The 20728-nt window shown below is 54.6% G+C and overlaps 3 protein-coding genes across 3 annotated transcripts; 2 read left to right on the top strand and 1 right to left on the bottom strand.

The window, feature by feature from the left end:
* Window positions 1–250: 250 nt before the first annotated feature.
* ttc5 (tetratricopeptide repeat domain 5) lies at window positions 251–5983 on the top strand. The gene is made up of 9 exons (XM_079757558.1): window positions 251–510; window positions 877–1009; window positions 1535–1746; window positions 2109–2259; window positions 2385–2476; window positions 3330–3533; window positions 4151–4365; window positions 4699–4843; window positions 5528–5983. Exons 1-9 carry the CDS (start codon window positions 466–468, stop codon window positions 5645–5647), a joined length of 1317 nt encoding a protein of 438 aa, XP_079613684.1. The 5' UTR covers window positions 251–465; the 3' UTR covers window positions 5648–5983.
* Window positions 5984–6704: 721 nt separating this feature from the next.
* On the bottom strand, window positions 6705–9756 carry ccnb1ip1 (cyclin B1 interacting protein 1; the record flags this gene model as incomplete). The annotated part of the gene is made up of 4 exons (XM_079757596.1): window positions 6705–6886; window positions 8038–8206; window positions 8792–8938; window positions 9454–9756. The coding sequence occupies 4 exons, from the start codon at window positions 9754–9756 to the stop codon at window positions 6705–6707; spliced, it is 801 nt and encodes a 266-aa protein (XP_079613722.1).
* Window positions 9757–11845: 2089 nt separating this feature from the next.
* On the top strand, window positions 11846–16564 carry LOC307090889 (sal-like protein 2; the record flags this gene model as incomplete). Its single annotated transcript, XM_079757688.1, has 2 exons — window positions 11846–11940; window positions 13794–16564. Exons 1-2 carry the CDS (start codon window positions 11865–11867, stop codon window positions 16562–16564), a joined length of 2847 nt encoding a protein of 948 aa, XP_079613814.1. The 5' UTR covers window positions 11846–11864.
* Window positions 16565–20728: the final 4164 nt, after the last annotated feature.

Raw genomic sequence — 20728 nt, 5'->3', positions numbered from 1 at the left:
CTACCAGAAACTAGAACTAAGGTTCCTACATTATCCTTTTTTCCCCCGTCCCCCTTGAACACACCTGGATGCATTATATTGTTATTTATATTATATTATATTATATACCACGTAAATCCTTCACACTGGGTTTTTCATGATAAGAAGGAACATTATGAAGCCAGATGGAGTGGTTTGTAAAGCGGAACATAATAACGAGCGGAACTATTTAGCGGAGGTACACATATGCAGACTTCCGCTTAAGCCCATCGATCGGACGACAGATCACCATCCAGCCGTCAGACATCCAACTCTCACTCCTCCGGTGTTTACAGAGCTGTTGGAGGGCGATGGGTTCATATGAACCTCTGTAGGACGTCACGCTGTGCGGGAGATGAACGCATGACCCGCGGCGTAGTGCTTTAGTCTCCTTTTGTTCCTGCAGGTGAACTGGTCCAGTCCTCCTCCTCTCCCAGGAGCAGAAACATGGCGGAACCCACCCCAGAGCAGGAGGAGCTGGTCTCGCTGAAGGTGATACTCCCCTCTTTCCCCGATATAAGATGTGTGGTTCATGTGCAGACTGGTCTGTTTTATGTTGGATGATGCAACGTCGGATTTGTTGTGTGATGCTGCATCGTTACTATAACAACCGCATCACACCGGTCCGTCCTTCAGACGTGTTGTCATTGTTTTACTCACTTGAGGCCTGACCCCAAATTGTCGTTTATTTGTTTGTGTCACCTAGACCGGTTTGTATCCCCGTGTCCATCAGTGTCATCTCAACGTCTTCCCTCTCATTGAGACCCCACCCATCCTCTCCGAGCCCACCCCTTCGTTCACCTTTCTTAAGCTGGTGTCCTCTCTTTCTCTGAACAACGCATTACTTCTCCCCCACAGGAGCTTGTGGACGAGGTTTATAAATTCCGAGATTGTTATTTCGAGACTCACAGTGAGAGCGAGGCCGGGAAGAAGCAGGGCGAGGTGGCTCAGAGGATGAGACAGGCCCTCCAGACTCTAGAGGAGAAGGAAGGTAATGCAGCATCCGCAGCACCATCAAACACAACATTAACCACTTGGATCATAGATGGCTGAGTTTCAGACCAGATAATAAGGGCGGCATGTGGCTCAGGAGGTAGAGCGGGTTGGCTGGTAACCGTAAGGTTGCTAGTTCGATCCCTGGCTCCTCCTAGCAGAGTGTCGAGGTGTCTCGGAGCAAGACACCTCACCCTAACTGCTCCTTATGAGCTGGCTGTCACCTTGCATGGTTGACCCCGCCGGTGTGTAAATCTGTGAATGAATGGATGAATGTGGGGAAATATTGTAAAGCACTCTGAGTGGCCACTGGTTAGAAAAGCGCTGCAGTCGGTTTACCATTTATAACGCCGATATTTTCATGTAGGTGATATCTCGTGTCACCTGTCCCAGACCAAGTTTGATTCCGACTTTCCTTGTTCTTCTTTGCTGTCCCGGCCATAAATACACAAAATAAAGGGCCACAAATGTAATATAAATGTATATTAACAACCCACCGGGTTCGTGTGGATCTCTCCCCCAGAGCGCTTCAAGCACAAGGCGGAATTCCTGCTGCAGAAGGGGCGGTGTCTGAACGTTGCCCCGGAGTTCAGCGGCCCCGCCGAGGAGAGCCTGTCCCGGGCCGTGAAGCTGGAGCCGGGCCTGGTGGAGGGCTGGAACACGCTGGGGGAGCAGTACTGGAAGAAGGCCGACCTGGCGGCCGCCAGGAACTGCTTCACCGGGGCGCTGCAGCAGGTGGGGGTCACATGACGCTCACACAGGTCATGTGACGCTCACACAGGTCATATTACGCTCACACAAGTCACGTGACGCTCACACAGGCCACGTGACACTCACACAGGAAGAAAAACGATGCGACTTAAAAAATATTTTTTTCCAAAATGAAGGGACATATATATCACATCCCCCCCCAGTTAGGACAAGGTCTCTCTCTCGCTCTCTCCCCCCCAGAGTATGAACAAGGTGTCTCCGTCTCTCTGCCCCTTTCTCTCCCTCTCTCTCTCTCTCTCTCTCCCCCCGTAGAGTAAGAACAAGGTGTCTCTCCCCCCCCTGTAGAGTAAGAACAAGGTGTCTCTCTCTCCCCCCCCCCCCCGTAGAGTAAGAACAAGGTGTCTCTGAGGAACCTGTCCATGGTGCTGAGGCAGCTGCCCCCGTCGGCCGGCGAGGAGCAGGGCAAGCGGGTGATGGAGAGCGTGGATATGGCGCGGCAGGCCGTGCAGATGGACGTCACCGACGGGACCTCCTGGTGTGAGTAGCCCTGGCCAGGCCGGCTGATTCACTCACCGAGACTCTGCATAGCCTCCCCCTCGCAGAACCCATACACATCTTCCAGTGAGCTTCAGTGACGCTTCATTCCTGGTTTCCTTTAACAGACATCCTGGGGAACGCCTATGTGTCGCTGTTCTTCACCTGTGGACAGAACCCACAGATGTCCCAGCAAGCACTGAGTGCCTACGCACAGTCTGTAAGTACCAAGCACTGAGTGACTGCTCACAGTCTGTAAGTACCAAGCACTGAGTGACTGCTCACAGTCTGTAAGTACCAAGCACTGAGTAACTACACAGTCTATAAGTACCAAGCACTGAGTAACTACACAGTCTGTAAGTACCAAGCACTGAGTAACTACACAGTCTATAAGTACCAAGCACTGAGTAACTACACAGTCTATAAGTACCAAGCACTGAGTAACTACACAGCCTGTAAGTACCAAGCACTGAGTAACTACACAGCCTGTAAGTACCAAGCACTGAGTGACAGTCTATAAGTACTCACAGGCTGCGGCGTACAGGGAATGGGTTAAAGGTCCCATGACATGCCACCAGGTGTGGTGTGATTAGCCGCCACAAGCCGTTTTGGAAATCTGCCCCTTATGACATCACAGGTGGGCGTGTCCACCTAGATGTGTGCTGGATAGATCAGTCCACCAGCCTGCCCAGTGGACTGTAGCAGACGTTGCTCATCAATCCGCCACACATCTAGGTAGACACGCCCACCTGTGATGTCATAAGGGGCAGATTTCCAAAACGGCTTGTAGCGGCTAATCAACCCACACCTGGTGGCATGTCATGGGACCTTTAACCTAGTGGTAGTTCGTGCTTGGCCCTTGGTTCTGCGAACATCCTCACTGTACCGACAGCGATATATTGTTGTTTCTCTTTCTTCTGACAAATGTACTTATGGTAAGACGCTTTTCGATAAAAGCTTCCGTTAAATGCCCGAAATGTAAACGTAAAAGGTCCCTGAGTCAGCGGCCATGTGACGAACACAATCCGACCCATGACCTCCTGACCTTTGACCTCCTGACCCCTGGGTCGCAGGAGAAGGTGGACCGCATGGCCTCCTCCTACCCCGAGCTGCACTTCAACCGCGCCACGCTCTTCCAGTACGAGGAGATGTTCGGCTCGGCGCTGGGGGGATACGGCCGGGCCGCGGCGCTGGACCCCGGCTGGGCGGAGCCTCCGGAGCGGGAACGCCAGCTTCTGGAGTACCTGGGGAAGGTCACGGAGCTCATGGAGAACAAGGTGAGGCTGACCCCCCACACACACACACACACACACACACACACACACACACACACACACACACACACACACACACACACACACGGTCACCAGGTGAGCACAAATGTTCTCTCGAATGCCCGAGACAAATTTCTCATCAGGGAGACCATAAAGGCTTATATAATCTCATCTTATCTTCATGGCAGTGTCGTTAGTGCGGCCATTAGTGAAAAAACATCTAGTCGGTTAGAGCGTAAACGCCAACCTCCCGGTTGGCGTTTACGCTCTAACCGACTAGATGTTTTATTGTTGTAGCAGTCAAAGGCCAAGGAACACCTGATCACTCTGGGGGTGTAAAGGTTTGAACGGTGCTCCTAAAGAATTGCATTTCTCTGCCATCAACATTTGCTATATTATCAGCCAACTACTTTTTGTGTTTGTATATTTTCTACTTCATATAACTAATAATTAATTCATTATTATTTCGATTATCTTGAGCTGAGCAATGGTAACAGAAAAATAATCGTATAACGTGATCTGTATCAGCGCAACGTCGCTAGGGCTTGCACCGCCACCCGCGGCCGCTAGGGGGCAGCAGAGCGCCGTGCTTGAATGCGTCCCCGCTCTTACCTCCGCAGGGGAAGGTGAAGGCGCGGCGGCTGCGGACCATGCTGGCCAGCCTCAGCACCTCCTCCCTGGGGCCCTGCTCCTCCCCTCAGTTCCGGTCGCCCGCGGGCCGCGTGGGGAGCCTGGAGCCCCGCACGCTGGCCTCCCTCGTACACGGCCCCAACGCGGGGGCGGCCGCGCTGGGGAAGGTGGTCTTCAGCCTGGCGCCGGACGACCGCATGGCCTTGTGGGTAGTGGGACTCGGGTACCGCGGTGCCGGAGTGTCTTCTGTTGGTCGCTCCCTCTGGTCTCTCTCCCCATCTCTTTCTCACTCTGGTCTCTCTCTGGTCTCTCTCCCCGGTCGCTCCCTCTGGTCTCTCTCCCCGGTCGCTCCCTCTGGTCTCTCTCCCCGGTCGCTCCCTCTGGTCTCTCTCCCCATCTCTTTCTCACTCTGGTCTCTCTCTGGTCTCTCTCCCCGGTCGCTCCCTCAGGTCTCTCTCCCCGGTCGCTCCCTCTGGTCTCTCTCCCCATCTCTTTCTCACACTGGTCTCTCTCTGGTCTCTCCCTCTCTGGCCTCCAGTACGTTCGGCATGGTGGACGGCGAGGAGACGTGCATCGTGGTGATGGTCTACAACACGGCCGACAGCTGGGGCGTCCTGATCGGAGACACCGTGGTCGTCCCAGAGCCGCAGGTCAAACGGCAGAGCGTCACCCACAAGGGCCAGGTAGGGTCACCGTGGTTACAGGACCAACAAACCACAACATGGGCTTCTGTGCTGGCACTATGGAGGGCTGTTCCCCCGCCCTGCCGATGAGGTGTTGGGGAGACACCTGTCCTCCGCTGATCGGGGCAGACCCGCAGGGACGTTTACAGGTCATTCGGCAGGACGACCGTCAAAGGGATTTAAAAGGCGGAGCCCGGCCTGTGAACCATATCAACCAATAAGAACTTCCGCATGCACTCGCATGTGTTCAGGCTAGATTCAAATGTTTTGGGGTCCTACAATGAAACCGCGGCGAGAGCACCCTCTCTGGTGAAACACGGTCACTGCCGTTGCTTCTTGCCCAACACACCTCATCCTCTGATGGGCCGTGATCCTGCACTGTAGCTGTCAGCTCTGCTAGTGTATGGGCTTACTAGTCGCCCTATTGAGTCACAGCTGACAATTTAGCCATCAACCGAGTGTGTTTCTCTGGATCATATTACGGAGTTCGCACGGTGATGCACCTATGTTCAACCCTACCATGAAACCTCTGGGTTGAAGTCCATCGATTAATAATAATTCATATATTTTATTCTTCCAAATAGTTGATGGGTTAGAAACCAACCGCATTTAGAAAGTGCCATATCAATAAAAACCTCAACAGACAGGATCTGTGTCCCCTGCTGACTGTGAACCCCCCCGCAGTCCTTTGACTTCAGGAGCGTGCGAGTGGACACGCCCCTGCTGCTCATCGTCAACGGCAAGCGGCAGAACGCCCAGAGCCAGATCGCAGCCCGGGTCAGCTACAAGCCGCAGAGCGAGTGAACGCCGCCGCCGCCGCGAGGAGCAGAACGCCGCGAGGAGCGGAGCGGCGCGCGGGCGACGGGAACCGAGGAGTCGGGATTTGGTTTTTGGGAGTTTGAACGACATACTGTGATCTGAACCCCTGAGATATGTAGCATGGAGTTCCAGTTTTGATATTTTCTTCCTTGTTTTGTAAATAGGAGTTGTGACCCGTTACCTGTTATTGAGGAACACTTTTGTATATATTTATTCATACCCTTGCCTTTTTACATTGTTGATGTCAGGAAGTGGAGTTATGTTAAAATTATGTGTGTGTTAAACCTTTTGAGTTGTAAAATAAACTTGGTTTAAGATGGACGGCCTGATTACTGGACCCACTTTGGTTGGACACTATGTTTTATTGAATTGACTTGTAGAAGTTTAGTGTGAAAACCCAAATTTGCTAAATTACTTAACGCAACTAGAGAACTATACTCTATATAACTATAACCATTAGCTTAACTAAACACGTGGGTTCCACATCAAGGTGAATGAACACCTTTTGAGTTGCATAACCTATTAGAAGTGTAAAGCAAAAACATTAGATAACAAAATAAAGTGCACTTATCTCAAACACAAACATACATAGCGTCCACTAAACCTCCAGCCGACGACTGAACGACCAGAACCACCTGCCTAGGGGGTCAGTGGTCCTGGGGCTCAGTGGTCCTGGGGGCTCAGTGGTCCTGGGGGGTCAGTGGTCCTGGGGGGCTCTGGTCCTGGGGGCTCAGTGGTCCTGGGGGCTCAGTGGTCCTGGGGGCTCAGTGGTCCTGGGGGCTCAGTGGCCCTGGGGGGTCAGTGGTCCTGGGGGCTCAGTGGTCCTGGGGGCTCTGGTCCTGGGGGCTCAGTGGTCCTGGGGGTCAGTGGTCCTGGGGGGCTCTGGTCCTGGGGGCTCAGTGGTCCTGGGGGTCAGTGGTCCTGGGGGGCTCTGGTCCTGGGGGCTCAGTGGTCCTGGGGGCTCAGTGGTCCTGGGGCTCAGTGGTCCAGGACTCAGTGGCTTTGGGGGTCAGTGGTCCTGGGGGGCTCTGGTCCTGGGGGCTCAGTGGTTCTGGGGGAAGGGGCGGCCTCTCTCCATGGCCGGCGTCCTGAGCTGGAAGAAGGCGCTGGGTCGGTCCAGCTCCAGGCCGGTGAACAGGCTGCCCTCCCCCTCGGGGCCCATGCCCCGGAACGGGGGGCTGGGCCTGGGGGAACACGGCTGTCTGAAGCCCCCGGCCAGGCCCGCTGGGGGGCACAGGGGAGGCCGTCAGGTTCCCCTCATGGAAAAAGTCATTTTTTGGTCTTATTTCTCTTTTGGCTTTTAATTTAATATATCATTTTCATTTCATTAAGGGCCTTTAACAGACGACTTTACCCAAAGCGACTTACAAAAAGTATATGAGTCAGAAGAAAGAGAAACAACAATATACGGCTGTCGGTACAGTAAGGATGTTCATAGGACCGAATGCCAGCACTAATCATCACTAGGTTAACCCATTACCCGTACACAACAGCTAGGGTAAGATGCTACACAATGCAAAGTACTATTCTTAAGTGCAAGGACCGACAACATATAATAGGTGTTGCTGTTGTGAACTACATCCCAGGGTGGACGTAGTTCACAAGAAGTCCCCCTCACACTTGGCCTCACAAGTGGTGGTTCTGTGTCAGGGAGTATTCTAATTCCAAAATCCCCCGACGCCAAGTTATTTAAATCATTTTGAATATGGCGCCATGCGGTCGTAAAAGAGAAGACCCAACAGAGTCTGTGGGGAGGCTGTCTGAGTCTCTGAGCCCTCAGAAGTTCATAGCCGTAGCATAGCAGTATTTATTATCAATTTGAAATAGGAATTAACCTGTTTGTTTATTTGTAACAAAGCCAAACATCACGTGTGGAATTTTTAAGCATACGGTATATGTATCATTATTAGTTAACATTAGATCAAATCAAGGTCACACCCGTGATATCAGATATTCTTATGTACCAGGATAATAAGACTGGGATCGCCCCAACACTGGGATCCCCCCCAACACTGGGATCATCCTAACACTGGGATCACCCCAACACTGGGATCATCCCAACACTGGGATCATCCTAACACTGGGATCGCCCCAACACTGGGATCATCCTAACACTGGGATCATCCTAACACTGGGATCACCCCAACACTGGGATCATCCTAACACTGGGATCATCCTAACACTGGGATCACCCCAACACTGGGATCATCCTAACACTGGGATCACCCCAACACTGGGACCCCCTTCACACTGGGACCCCCTTCACACTGGGACCCCCTTCACACTGGGACCCCCTTCACACTGGGACCCCCTTCACACTGGGACCCCCCTCACACTGGGACCCCCCTAGTGGATCATAGTCTGGCTCCCCTCACCTGGGTGGAGCAGGTGTTGGGGGTGTCTCGCCGGCTCCTCTCTCTCCGCCACCACCATGTTGCGGAGGCGCAGCGAGTCGTACAGGCCCTGCAGCTTCTGGTACTGCCGGTTCCTCTCCATCAGACGCTCCGCCACCTCGCTGTACTTCCTCTTGTACTCCTCCATCACCTGGGGGGGGAGGGTGGAGCAGATCGCCAATACACCGATATGAGCGCCTGGGCGAGGGGTGGCGTTGGCTGACCGAGGGAACTTTGGATCAACTGCGCTGAAACATGAGGTATTATGGTTGCCAATGGTTACCTTCAGTAATGGTTCGGTGCGGTTAAGGTCATGGTAGGAATCTGGGCAGCTACTCCAGGCTACCAGACCACTACAAGACGCTGGGGAATAAGTACTGCGCTGAAGTAGACCACCTCTAATTAAAGTCATAGAAATGACGAATGTCCAACGGATGGGAACGGGTCGGGCACCGAGTTTAAAGGCCCCCCAACAGGCATGGACTGTAAAGTCGGCTAATATTAGACATTAAACGTTTAAGAGGAACTGGAAAATTCTCTGGCTTTAAAGAATTACATTACAACGATCAGAGGTGGGCTTCTGTAACGAAACGGGAGGTGTCACTCTGTGGTGCAACCCCCCACCCACAATATGGTCCCAACGTTTAAGAGCCGGGTGTTTCACAGCACACATGTGAACCTCATCATCCAGCCCTTGGCTTCAGTAGAGCCTGCTCAGCTGGAGCTCTGGTGGTACCTTCTTCAGGGACGATATCTCCCCCCGCATGGCCCCCAGGTCCAGCTCCCGGCTTTGGTTCTGCTGGTTCAGCATCTTCTCCAGCTGCTTGACCTGCACCTCGGCCCGGGACAGGGTATACTCCTGGTACATGCGCTCCTGGTGGATCTGAGAGCAGGTACAACGGAGAATCAATCCTCTGTGCTGAAGTGTAATCATCCGTAAAGTACCGCTGTTGTCCAGGGAAAAAGGCGCATCAAACCATCGCAGAATCAGTTTCCTCTCCAGTCAACGTACGAGTAATAGGATGAGTTTTCTAAAGACTAAACAGCGTACCTTGTGAGGTTAATACTGCCATTGGACACACAGTGCGTTGTGTGTGTTTGTGTGTGTGTGTGTTTGTGTACTGGTTAATGTGAGGCTTCAATTGATTTGAGGGACGATCAGGGACAATAGAGGCCCTTAATAAATGCTCGGTCCCACTCGGTTAGGGTTTGGAGTCCGCTGGCCCACTCAGTAGCACCACCATGCAGTCATTAACCCCACGCTTCAATCAAAGCAACATGTGCACACAGAGACAGGTGGACTACAGGTACGGGACAGGACGGCTGGGGGGCTCCATCACCACGCACACAAACAGGGCACGACCAGGGGGTAAACAACAACAAACAAACCGCCCGGACCTGGTAGCTCCAGAAGGCCAGCGCCCGGTTGCTGATGTCCAGGACAACCTCAGGCCGCAGCCCGGCCAGCACGATGGCCTTGTACTCCTCCGAGGGGGACAGCTCTGTGCGGACGATGTCCAGCTTCCCGGACAAGGTGGAGGAGCAGGCGGGACAGACGGCCGGAGAGCGGCTGAACTCGCCGGAGCCGTGCTGGTCGCAGAAGGCGTGCGAGCAGGCGGTGACCCAGGCGAAGCCGCACAGCTTGGCCCGACACTTGGGGAAGTTGCAGAGGAGGGTGTCGTCGCAGAGAGACAAGGCCATGGTCCGTGTGACGCAGTGAAGGCCTTCAAAGATCAGCTTCCTACCCTAGAGCCTGGACATGGACGGGGGATATACATCGTTAGTTTGGGGGCCAAAGCTAAGCATTAGGCCCATCAACCTAAAACATAGTTTATTAAGTCCATTAGAAAAAATTATTCAGCAATTTTTCATCTTCTGATATTCTAATATATTAAAGACTATATAACTGAAAACACTGGAGGTAATATAGTTATTAGAATAAACTAACATAAATCACTGTCATGGTAATCAATGGAAAGGATTGACTTCAATTGTTATTTGCTTTGGAGACATATGGTTTAGTTTATTGGCCACATATTAAAGACATGTGGGCATAAAATATGTAATAATCAATAATATAGATCATTATTCGCCGTTTCTGTGAATACTATACTACACGACCTGTCCACCTCTGATGTAAATAATGTAGTTTATCGCCTCCCTCACCGTGTAAATCAAATTTATTAACGAACATACGAGCTAGCGGCTAATCAGCATAACTAGCTTAACGCCAACCGATATCCTCCTACGTTCTGATTGGTCCTCAGCTCATTGGCGTCCGTTCCAATCAGAACCGTCCAAGTATTAAACCCAATGGCGGAAACTGATATTAAGAAATATATGGGGGCATATAATACAAGAATAATATTTAATTATTATTATTATTAAATTATTATTTGATAATAAATGATAAATCTTTACATTTCAACGTCAACAGTTTTTATTTTAACGGAGTTCGTTCTACACGGATTGTTTTTTACACGGTTAAATGGACGGCAGTCCATTCACAGTTCAAAACGAGGAGTCCTCCTGCTTTCCTCCACGCAAGCTTTGAGTGGCCCGGCTCTATAAAGTGAGACACCTACTTAAATATGTTCTCCCCCCTCTCTCCCTCTCTCTCCCTTTTATCCGAGCCCCCACGTGGTCCGGCCGGGGGTGAAAGAGGGGCATTGTGTGAGCGTTTCTGGGGGTTCATAGTGAGCGGGGGAGATGCTCAGTCAACCACGTCCAGCACGCCTATTGTCGCGGATTCCTATCTATTCTCTGCCTTTTAAAGAGAGCCCCAGTGTAAGGTGGTGCTGGTCGTGGTGCGTGGGGTAGGGGGGGTCTGTAGGCCAAGTCATAATGGGCGACATGAAATACATGGTGTGCGTTGGGGATGAGTGTCGGGTCCTCGCCTGGTGTAATTACCCCAGGAGAGAATTAAAGGGGGAAATACATCCACTATTAGTCCTCGCTTCCAAAGCGTTTGGCCCAAAGTGAATTGTTTTGGATTAATATAGTCCATCATGTTTGCTTTTAATACGATTGGAGCTTAGATGGTGGAGCAAATAAATTCCCCCTTTCATTTCAACTGATTAATAAGTCATTAATCCACTTTATGTCGAACAGAATACTAATGTTTTGGTTGGGTTGGTTTTTGTATAGGACCTAATGTCCTGCAGCTCGTTTATTTAGGAAGCCAACAGGTTTGACATCCCTTTGTCATATTTTATTTAAACTTTATGGCCGCTGGGCAAATGTCTAAGGTAGGAATAGGCAGAGAGAGAGAGAGAGAGAAGCAGCGAAGCTGTGTGTTACAGGCCATTGAAATGCAAATATCAATGAAGAACAAGGAGTGGTGTGTGTGTGTGTGTGTGTGTGTGTGTGTGTGTGTGTGTGTGTGTGTGTGTGTGTGTGTGTGTGTCAGCATCCAGTGTGTGTGTCCATATGCGCCCGCGCGCGCGTGTGTGTGTGTCCACATGCGCGTGTGTGTGTGTGTGATGGTGTGTTGAATGTGTGTTCATGTAAAGGAAGCAGGAGGAGAGGAGGGGCGCAAATTGGACAAGTTTGGGGGGAGAGAAGAGACTTTCAGAAAACAGCCACACACACACTCACACTCTGATCCCTGGCGGACCCGCACGGATATCCCAACACGAGAGACGTCAAGGTTTTTCCCCGATTCCCGGTACATGGGATGGTTTAGCTGCACACGCTCACAGTGGGACCGACTGTCGCGTCCCCGCGTGCAGAGCGCCGCGTCCCCGCGTGCAGAGCGCCCCCCCGCTGCTGCCGCCGCCGCCGCCGCCGCCTCCGTCTCCTCGTGAATCATGTCCCGCCGGAAGCAGAAGCGACCCCAGCAGCTTGTGAACGCGGACCCAGGGGGCACGAGGCTGCTCTCTCACGGTGAGGCTGCGATCCATTCCCATTTGTTGTGTTTTTTTTTGCTCCGACTCCACGGGACCGGTTTGGGTTCCCCAGCGTTGGGCACTTTGAAAAGTTTTCCCTGGACCCTCAGCGGCTGAATGAGTGAGTGGTTTGGGTCCGAGTGTTGACTCACCTCTTGGTGGGACCGGTGAGGCTGAGAGTTGTTGTTTATAGGAGTAAGAACTGCGCTGTGAATGTAGTATTCAAATGAAGCTGTATTTGCATTATTGGTTTCCTGCTCAGTCCCACGCACCAGATCCACCTGGGATGTGAATGTAGCGCTTACCTTTTGTTGATAGTCTCCGGCAATAAAAACGGGGCCCCGCTAAGTGGCTTTGGTGGGTGGTTAGTCGGGGGCCCCCACAAATGTCCCTGCGAATAAAGTAAAGGATTAACCCGCAGACATCAGTGGACATTTTCCTGCTTCTTGGAAAGGAACAAGCTAATCAGTGCAGACTGTTGGAGGTCTTGGATTGGGTGAGAGCGGTCCCTTATTTGTTAACAATAAAGTGTGCGTGGTGGGCTCGGGGGGAAGGGAACGGCGGTGTTTCTGCTAAAGATTAAGCCTCTGCCCTTCTATGCTGCCCCTCTCTTGGCTCACTCTTCACGATTCTCTCTCCCTTATGTCCCTTCTCTCCCCCATTTTCCTGCCTCTCAATGCCCTCGCCCCCTGCTCTCCACCCCCAGTCCCTTTGACTGTATGCTTTCACACAGCTGGGGGTTCATATGGGTTAAAAAGAGTAAAAAAGATCTGCGTGTGTGTGCGTGTGTGTGTGTGCGCATTTGCGTGTGTGGAGGGGGTTGTATGCACTTATTTGCTGGTTAGCGTTGCACTGGGAAAGTTTGCTCAAGTACTCCGTCAGAGGTTGTTCTGCAGGTAAGAGTTGCACACAAAGGAAAGAGTTAGAGAAAGGGGAATGGTTGGGGGCTGGGTGGGGGGGGGGTAATGCATACATCTCATTGCCCCGCAGGTGCACCGCGCTCAAGAAAAGAGTTTAAAAGTGAATCAGAGTACAGTCATTCATTCCATCACTATATCTCTCCAGGAGGGAATGGGTGAGTTAGACCTCATTGTTAGCTACCTACCCTCCCCCCACTCTCTCTCTCTCTCTCTCTCTCTCTCTCTCTCTCTCTCTCTCTCTCTCTCTCTCTCTCTCTCTCCATGCTCAAGATTCTGAAAGAATTTGACCCCTGAGCTGCAGAGGTCAGATCAGTTGACCAATCAGAGTGTCCGGACAGTGCCCAGAATCCTTAGCATGGGCTGACCCTCGACCTCCGTGCTGATGTCACGGGGGTAGGGTGAATGGGAAGATGAAAGACATAACTGCTGCATAGGGGGGGGGGTTTAAGAGGGGTTATGGGTTGTCGTGGTGATGTCCATTGTCCTCTAAAATGGGTTGTCATAGCAGCCAGCAGTTCTGCGTGTTTGCGTGTGTGTGTGTGTGTGCCTAAGACGTTTGGCTAGTTTCTAGTTTTCCGCAGATTGAGACGAGACATCAGAATCCCCCAGAAGGGTTTCTTTGTTTGTTTATTTGCTGGTTTCACGGCGGCTTCCTGCGACCGTCTCGTTTGAAGGAGCAACAGGACACCTCGGAATGCACACAAAATCTAAGATAAACAATCGGTCGGAAAGGTGAAATCAACAGCCAGAGTAGGACTGAGAGTAGGACTGAGCAGCTACTAATAGTCTCTTTGAGTCAGGCTACGACTAGATAAAAACAGATAGTTTAAAGGCTTTAACTAAAACGGGGCAGTGTTGTTCCGAGGCCGTTTTAAGCGGTGAAATGATTTTAATTGTTCTTTTCTCCCCCCCCCCCCCCGGTGATCCTCAGACGACCACCTAGGGGTGAAGTCTCCCTCCACGTCGCTGGGCTCTGAGTTCACCTCCTCCGGCTCCTCCTCGTCCTCGCCCACCTCGCTGCAGGACTGCCAGCCCCCCCTGGCTCCTCGCCCGTCCCCCGGGGGGCTCCACGCGCCCTCCCTCCCCAGCGAGAACTCGCCCCCGCCCCACTGGCCCAGCCACATTGTCCCCTACACCACCTCCCTCCCCAACACCCACTCCTCCCTCTCGCCCGACTTCCCTCACCCGTCGCTCTCCTCCCAGACGCGCTCCCCGCCCCCGCTGCTGGCGCAGACCACCCTCCCCCGCTCGCTGCACCAGGGCCACGCCCACGGCGCCATGACCTCCCCGACGATGGGCAGCTCGGCCACCACCACCACCACCTCCTCCTCCTCCTCCTCCTCCTCGCACTGCGTGCCCCAGCAGGGGGGCCACAGCCCCCCCGGGGGGCACATGGGGGTGTCCCCCACCCTGGCCGTGCTGCTGGAGGAGCTGCGGGTGCTGCAGCAGCGGCAGATCCACCAGATGCAGATGACGGAGGAGATCTGCCGCCACGTGCTGCGCCTGGGCAGCGCCGTCTTCTCCCAGGACCACTCCCAGCAGGGGGGCGGCACCGACGGCCACCACAAGGCCTCGGGGGCCGAGACCCCGTCCCCCACCAACCCCGGGCCCGGCCTGGCCGCGGGGTCGGCCTCCAGCCTGCTGACGGGGCTGCCCTCCCTCTTCCCCCAGGGGCTCGACTCCTCCAAGCTGAGCCTGTCCCAGTCCCTGGGCGGCAGAGCCCCCTCCTCCCCCTCCATCACCTCCAGCATCAGCTCCTCCGTCTCCTCGCTCCACCCGCTGTCGCTGGGCCTCCCGCCGCGCTACCTCCACGAGAAGTCGGCCAACACCTCCTCGCCGTTCGGGCACGCCAACGGGCTGGGCTTCCCCGCGGGGCCCCCGCCGCTGCCCACCAACGGCCCCCAGGACCCCCTGGGGCCCGGCTCCTCGCTGGGCGCGGCGGGGGGGCTGGGCCGGGCGCAGCACGCCTGCCGCTTCTGCGGGAAGGTGCTGAGCAGCGACTCGTCGCTGCAGATCCACCTGCGCTCGCACACGGGCGAGCGCCCGTACCAGTGCCCCGTCTGCTTCAGCCGCTTCACCACGCGCGGGAACCTCAAGGCCCACTTCCTGCGGCACCGGGAGCAGAACCCCGAGCTGTCGCTGTCCCTGCTGCCCCCGGCGCTGGCGGACATGCCCGGCCCGGCGGCGCCTAGCTCCTCCGCCTCCTCCTCCCAGAGACGCAGGAAGCGTCGCGCCGAGGAGGAGGAGCCCTTCAACGGCGTGAAGGGCATGCCGGAGAGCATGGCGCTGGGCTTCCTGTCGCCCCACCCCTCGCCCTCCTCCCTGCCGCTGCCGCCGTCGGTGGACATGGCGCTGCTGTCCACCGCCCACTCGCTGCTGCAGCTCAACCGCGCCTCCGCGGCGGCGGCGGCGGCGGCCGCCAGCGCGTCCGGCGCGGCGCTGACCGCCACCACCTCCTCCTCCTCCTCCTCCTCCTCCTCCTCCTCCTCGCCGATGAACGGCTCGGCCAAGGGCGCCAAGCTGCAGCGCTTCGACGAGAACACGCCGCCGGGCTCGGCGCTGCACGCCGCCTCGCCCTACTCCCAGCTCGCCTCCCACCTCCCCAAGATCCTGTTCCCCGGCGGGGGGCCCCCCCACCACCTGGCCCTGCTGCGGCCCCCCGCCCACATGGCCTCCCCCCACCAGCTGCCCTTCCCCTTCCCGCCGTTCCCCAAGCCGTCCACCTCCTCCCCCTCCCCCACCTCCTCCTCCCCCACCTCGGACACCTCCAAGCTGCAGCGGCTGGTGCAGAAGCTGGAGAAGCAGCCGCGGGGGGGCGTGTCCTCGGCCCCTCCGCCCGCCGCCTCCACCTCCTCCGTGATCTTCAGCCAGGCGGCGCTCCGCGGCGACGCCTTCGGCCACGACCTGGGCTCCCCCTCCAACGCCTACCGCAGGGAGATGCTGGCGGCGCTGGGCCTCAGCCCCAACACGGGCGCCCTGGCGGGGGCCCGCGGGCTCCCGGGGGCCGCCGCCGCCGCCACCTTCGCGGCCCCCCTGTTGCCCGCGGCGCTGGCGGCCAACCAGTGCGGCGTGTGTCTCCGCGTGCTGAGCTGCCCGCGGGCGCTGCGGCTGCACCAGGCCACCCACCTGGGCGAGCGGCCCCACCCCTGCAAGCTGTGCGGCCGCTCCTTCTCCACCAAGGGCAGCCTGCGGGCCCACCTGGCCACGCACCGCGCCCGGCCCCCCAACGCCCGCGCACAGAACTCCTGCCCGCTCTGCCCCCGCAAGTTCACCAACGCCCTGGTGCTGCAGCACCACATCCGGCTGCACCTGGGGGGGCAGATCCCCCCGGAGGAGGACGCGGCCCCCGAGGACACGCCCCCCCCCGAGGCCGCCCAGCTCCTCCCCCTGGCGCTCACCGTGAGCAGCGCCCCCAGGACGGCCGCCGCCAACGGCGCCGTCTCGGTGAAGACGGAGGAGACGGGGGCCGGCCCCCCGCCCCCGGCCCGGGCCCCCGAGGACCCCCTGCTCCCGGGCGGCGGCCCTTTGAACGGCGCCGTATCCTCGGAGGAGACCGGCCCCCCCAGCCCTCTGGAGGCCCCCACTGGGCCCCTCGCCAACGGAGCCCCCGGTGCCCCGGGGGGGGGGGGCTGGGGAACAGGAGGGCCCGCTCTCGCTCTGCGTCGCCAAGCCGACCGCAACCCCGCCCGCCAGCGCCGATGACCCGCCGCCCGGCACGGGCCCCGAGCCAGACCCCCCGGCGGCCAGCGCCTCGCCCCCCACCAGCCCTAAGCCGGCCCCCCCGTCGGAAGAGGCCTCAGAGGAGGGGGGGCCAGACCCCGCACCTCGGAGCACGGGGGAGGAGCCCGGGGACGCGGCAGCCGATCCGCCGCGGGAGGAGGAGCCTATGGCGAAGGAGGAGGAGTCCAGCGCCCCCGAGGTGAAGCCTGCAGAAGAGCCAGAGGCCACGCCCCCGGCCCCGCCCCCGGCCACGCCCGCCCGGCCGGACAAACCCTACAGCTGCTCCCAGTGCGGGAAGGCGTACGCCAGCCGCAGCGGCCTCAAGGTGAGGAGACGGACGGACGGACGGACAGACAGGTTTACCTTCAGGGCGTTTAGCAACAGCTTTAATCCAGAGCGATTTACGAGTAATAAGTATATGAGTCAGAAGAAAGAGAAATAACAATATAAGGCTGTCGGTACTGTAAGGATGTTCATAGGACCAGGTGCCAGCACTAACACTCACTAGGTTCACCCGTTACCTGCACACAACACAGACAGCTAGGATAAGATGCTAAACGATGCTAGGTAATGTTTTTATTTGCCAGGACGTACAACATGCAATATGTGCGTACAAGGGGTGTTCCGGGGTTGGGGGGGGAAGCTATGCAGAGTCTAGGTCAACTCTGACCAAGTGAGGCTTGAGTCTTTTGCAGAAGCTGACTGTTGTTCCACTCATCCTTTCTGTGTAGTTTGTGGTGGTTCACTTTTCCTAACCACATCTTGTCTCTTGTTTGTTTTAAAGGGCCACATGAAGACTCACCCTGCATCGACCACCACCACGCCCTCCAAGGCTCCGACCAATGACAGCGAGGCCGCGGAGGAAAACAGCTCGGCCAATAAGGTTGAGCAGGAGGACGGGCCGGGATTGGCCAAAAGCTCTGAGAAGGATACTCCCCCAATCAGTGTGGCGACCAATGAGGAAGAGGAGACACTTATGGATACTACTGTGTAGAGATGATGAGATTATCGCTGGTGGCCTGTTGTCTGAAGGGCCGTGACAAGGGAATGTAACTCGTTTGGTTTTCCTCTATGACATTATTTTTTCTAGAGCTTAATTCTTCTTGTATATTTTGTTTTGCGGTAGTCCTATAGATCCACTCTGTCAGTGTGTGACGCGCTACTTTGGTGCTGAATCAATTTGGCAACGTTATTTTTGTACTTGGCGAGGCCTTACGTCACATGGTTCAGTATTCGGGAGCACACGACTTCTGCGTCTGTGCTTTTCTATTTCTTGAACAAATATTATCCAGCACCGATGCGTACACCAAACGGCTGCTGTAGAAAGAGATTGTTACAGCCAGAGGCGCCACAGACCTTGGTTTTCTCGCGTCCGGAACCGGTTCTTGTTCCTCCTGTATGAGGAAATGGCCGCCAGGTGTCTGGAGAAATGCTCATCCTTCTGCCTGATCGACTGTGCTAAAAACTGTTATTTTTTAACACAAGTATTTTCTTTTGAAAACAATTTTATTTCACTGCTGTAATGTTTCTCAACCTGCAGTAATAAAGAAGACCACTACAATAGTGAGCACTACTGGTGATGTTTGTCTGTAGTGCCTTTCTGAGGAGGAACCCAGTCCACCTTTAACCCAAACAAACCAAATGAGACCGGTCCGGGTCTTCTCTGGACCTCCTGAACCCTCTGTGATGACATGATGCTCAACATGTCTGTGTGTTTGGTGACACTGGCTCTCCTCCACTAGAAACACAACATGGGGATTATTGTGATTTCCATGACGATGATATCCATGTCACTGATGAATGTGGAATGTAGAAAAAGGCTGTACTCATAAATGATTGTACTTTGTTTTTTATTTGATGATTGTGATCGTGATGGTGGCCGGTTTGAAACGTTGGCTCCCCTGTGGGTCTCGGGCGGCGGAGGGCCATGTGATGTGTTAGTGGTTCACCTTTAGTGCCAGGTGAACCTCTCTACTTTTCTTCCACTTTTCTCTCGACGCACTTGAGTGCGTTGTTGTTTTGTGCCTCTTTAGCACAGACCGCCACACTCACCACCAAAACTCCCCCCACCCCACCCTCACACTCCTTATTGTATAGCTCTCTCTGGTTTGGTTTTGTGGTCGCGATCTATCAACATGTTCCTCGATGTGAAGTCTCCATGAAAAAATGAATAAAATGGTTTTGAGGAAGAGCTGGTGGTGGCCTTGATTCTGTCCTTGGTTCAAAGTGGGTTTGCCTCCGGTCCTCAGCCCGTTAGTCTGTCCCCAGCGGAGGTGTTCTGCTCGCTGAGCGCTGGTGTTCCGCGGGTTCTACTCTGTTGGGTGAGTTTCTGTTGGTCCTGAGGCTCGGAATGGGCGTCCTTTGTCTGCGAGGCCGGGCGAGCTGTCTGAATATTCGGCCTTTCTTGCATTGGGTACTCCTTTCATATGTTCTGTGTGTGTGTGTGTGTGTGTGTGTGTGTGTGCGCGCTTGAAAGGGGATAATCGGGGCCTGTATGAGTGTGTGACTGAGGGTGCAGCTGTAACAGGGCACCCCTCCTCTCTCTCGCTCTCTCTCTCTGTCATTCGCTCTTTCATTCCCTTTTATTTTCTCTTTCATTTCTCCCTCTCTGTGGCCAGCCTCACACCCGCCACCTCTGTAACGGCCCGACACACAGGAAGCCATAATCCCCACACAATGAGGCCCCCCACCCCACCGACCCCCATGTCCCCCTCTCCCCCAGTCGACCAGGGGGGAGAGAGGGGGACACAGCCACCAGGACCAAACCTGCACCAGCTGTCCCCAAAATGGCCGTCTGTAATCCCTCTGGGGTCTACCAATACTGTGGCTCCAGAAACCATGACAACCGGTATCCAAAGAGAGGAATTCTCTGGGGCAGAGAGGGGGGGGGGGGGCAGACAAAGGAAGAGAAGGCAGCAATGTGTGAGAAGTTTGTCCACATGCGTTCACAAGCGACAAGGGATGTGTCTCAATCAACAACAGAAAAAAGTTGAATAATTGGTGTCAATAATTCCCAGGGGGAGAGAAGCTGCCAAAATGGGTGTGTTGGTGGGGGGGGGGGGGGGGGAGAGAGAGAGCAGGTTACAGGTGTGCAGACTGAGGGGGCTCTGCCTCCTTTGATCAGAGAACTAATGACTGGTCTGGAGACATTAATCAAGCGGGATGGACAGAACAAAGAGTTGAGGAGGAGGACGACTCGCGCTGACGGCTCCGGTTCACACTCTGATGCCGGCAGACGACCCGGTCACGTGCCTGCTTTGCATGTCGTTTTGCAAACAAACAAATCTGATTAATTAATGTCCCCGGAATCACACACTGCTGTGTTGCTTTTATGCGTTGTTTCTTAAACTTTTGTAGGAAATAAATCCCTTCCAAAAATGGTATTAAAGTTTCAGAATCAAAATCTGATTAACTTTCATTATATCTTATTGTACAAGTACACAAGCGTAAAATGCTTAGGCTTGGTTTCTCAACAGCCACATAGCAGCAACAATAAATGATGTTTCCAATAATGATACATAAATATATAACTATTTTCATATAAAAATATGAAAAAATAAGTAGCAGCATAGATCACAATAATAAATAATAATAGTTTAAGTCGTTGACTTCTCTGGCTACATTAAAGAAAAATTCTAAGGAGACAATCGGTCTCTTTAGATACGCCTTTTTACAAACAGCCTTATTACGGTATCCCCTTGCCTTGGCTGAGCCTGAAACGAGACACCAGCAGGACGATATCTGTCTTCTCCACCAGAGAGCGCCATCGGCCTGTCCTCCATCACTGACCTATTCTCTTTATCATTAACTATAACAAATAAATGGATGTTTACAGTCTGGAATCGGTTCGATCAAAACGAGAGCAACATCCTATGTTCATCCCTCCCTCATTGTTTATCTCCAATAACAAAAGGGCCCGAGACCCCTGTGAACCGAGTCCTGATGAATGGGCCCCATTGATCACATCCCCTCCGTGATTGTATCCCGAAGCTCCCAACGCGTGAGCAGCAGCAGCAGTACAGGACGAGCAGTAGTGGCATAGTGCTTATAAAGCAATTAAAGCCCAACCCGCCCTCCGAGCAGCTCCTCCCCTCCTCCCGTGCACTTGGTCTCAGCGGGGAAGCGGGACTCGAACCGTCAGCTGAT

This window comes from Pollachius pollachius (assembly GCF_949987615.1).
Source record: "Pollachius pollachius genome assembly, chromosome: 20".
Taxonomy (NCBI): Eukaryota; Metazoa; Chordata; class Actinopteri; order Gadiformes; family Gadidae; genus Pollachius; species Pollachius pollachius.
Note: the sequence above shows the minus strand (reverse complement) of the source record. Positions and strands in the feature narration are given on the sequence as shown.

Coding starts and splice junctions, on each gene's coding strand:
- ttc5 (XM_079757558.1), top strand. CDS start 466: ATGGCGGAACCCACCCCAGAGCAGGAGGAGCTGGTCTCGCTGAAG. Junction 3,534..4,150: donor CGGAGCTCATGGAGAACAAG/GTGAGGCTGACC, acceptor TTACCTCCGCAG/GGGAAGGTGAAGGCGCGGCG. Junction 4,366..4,698: donor CCGGACGACCGCATGGCCTT/GTGGGTAGTGGG, acceptor TCTGGCCTCCAG/TACGTTCGGCATGGTGGACG.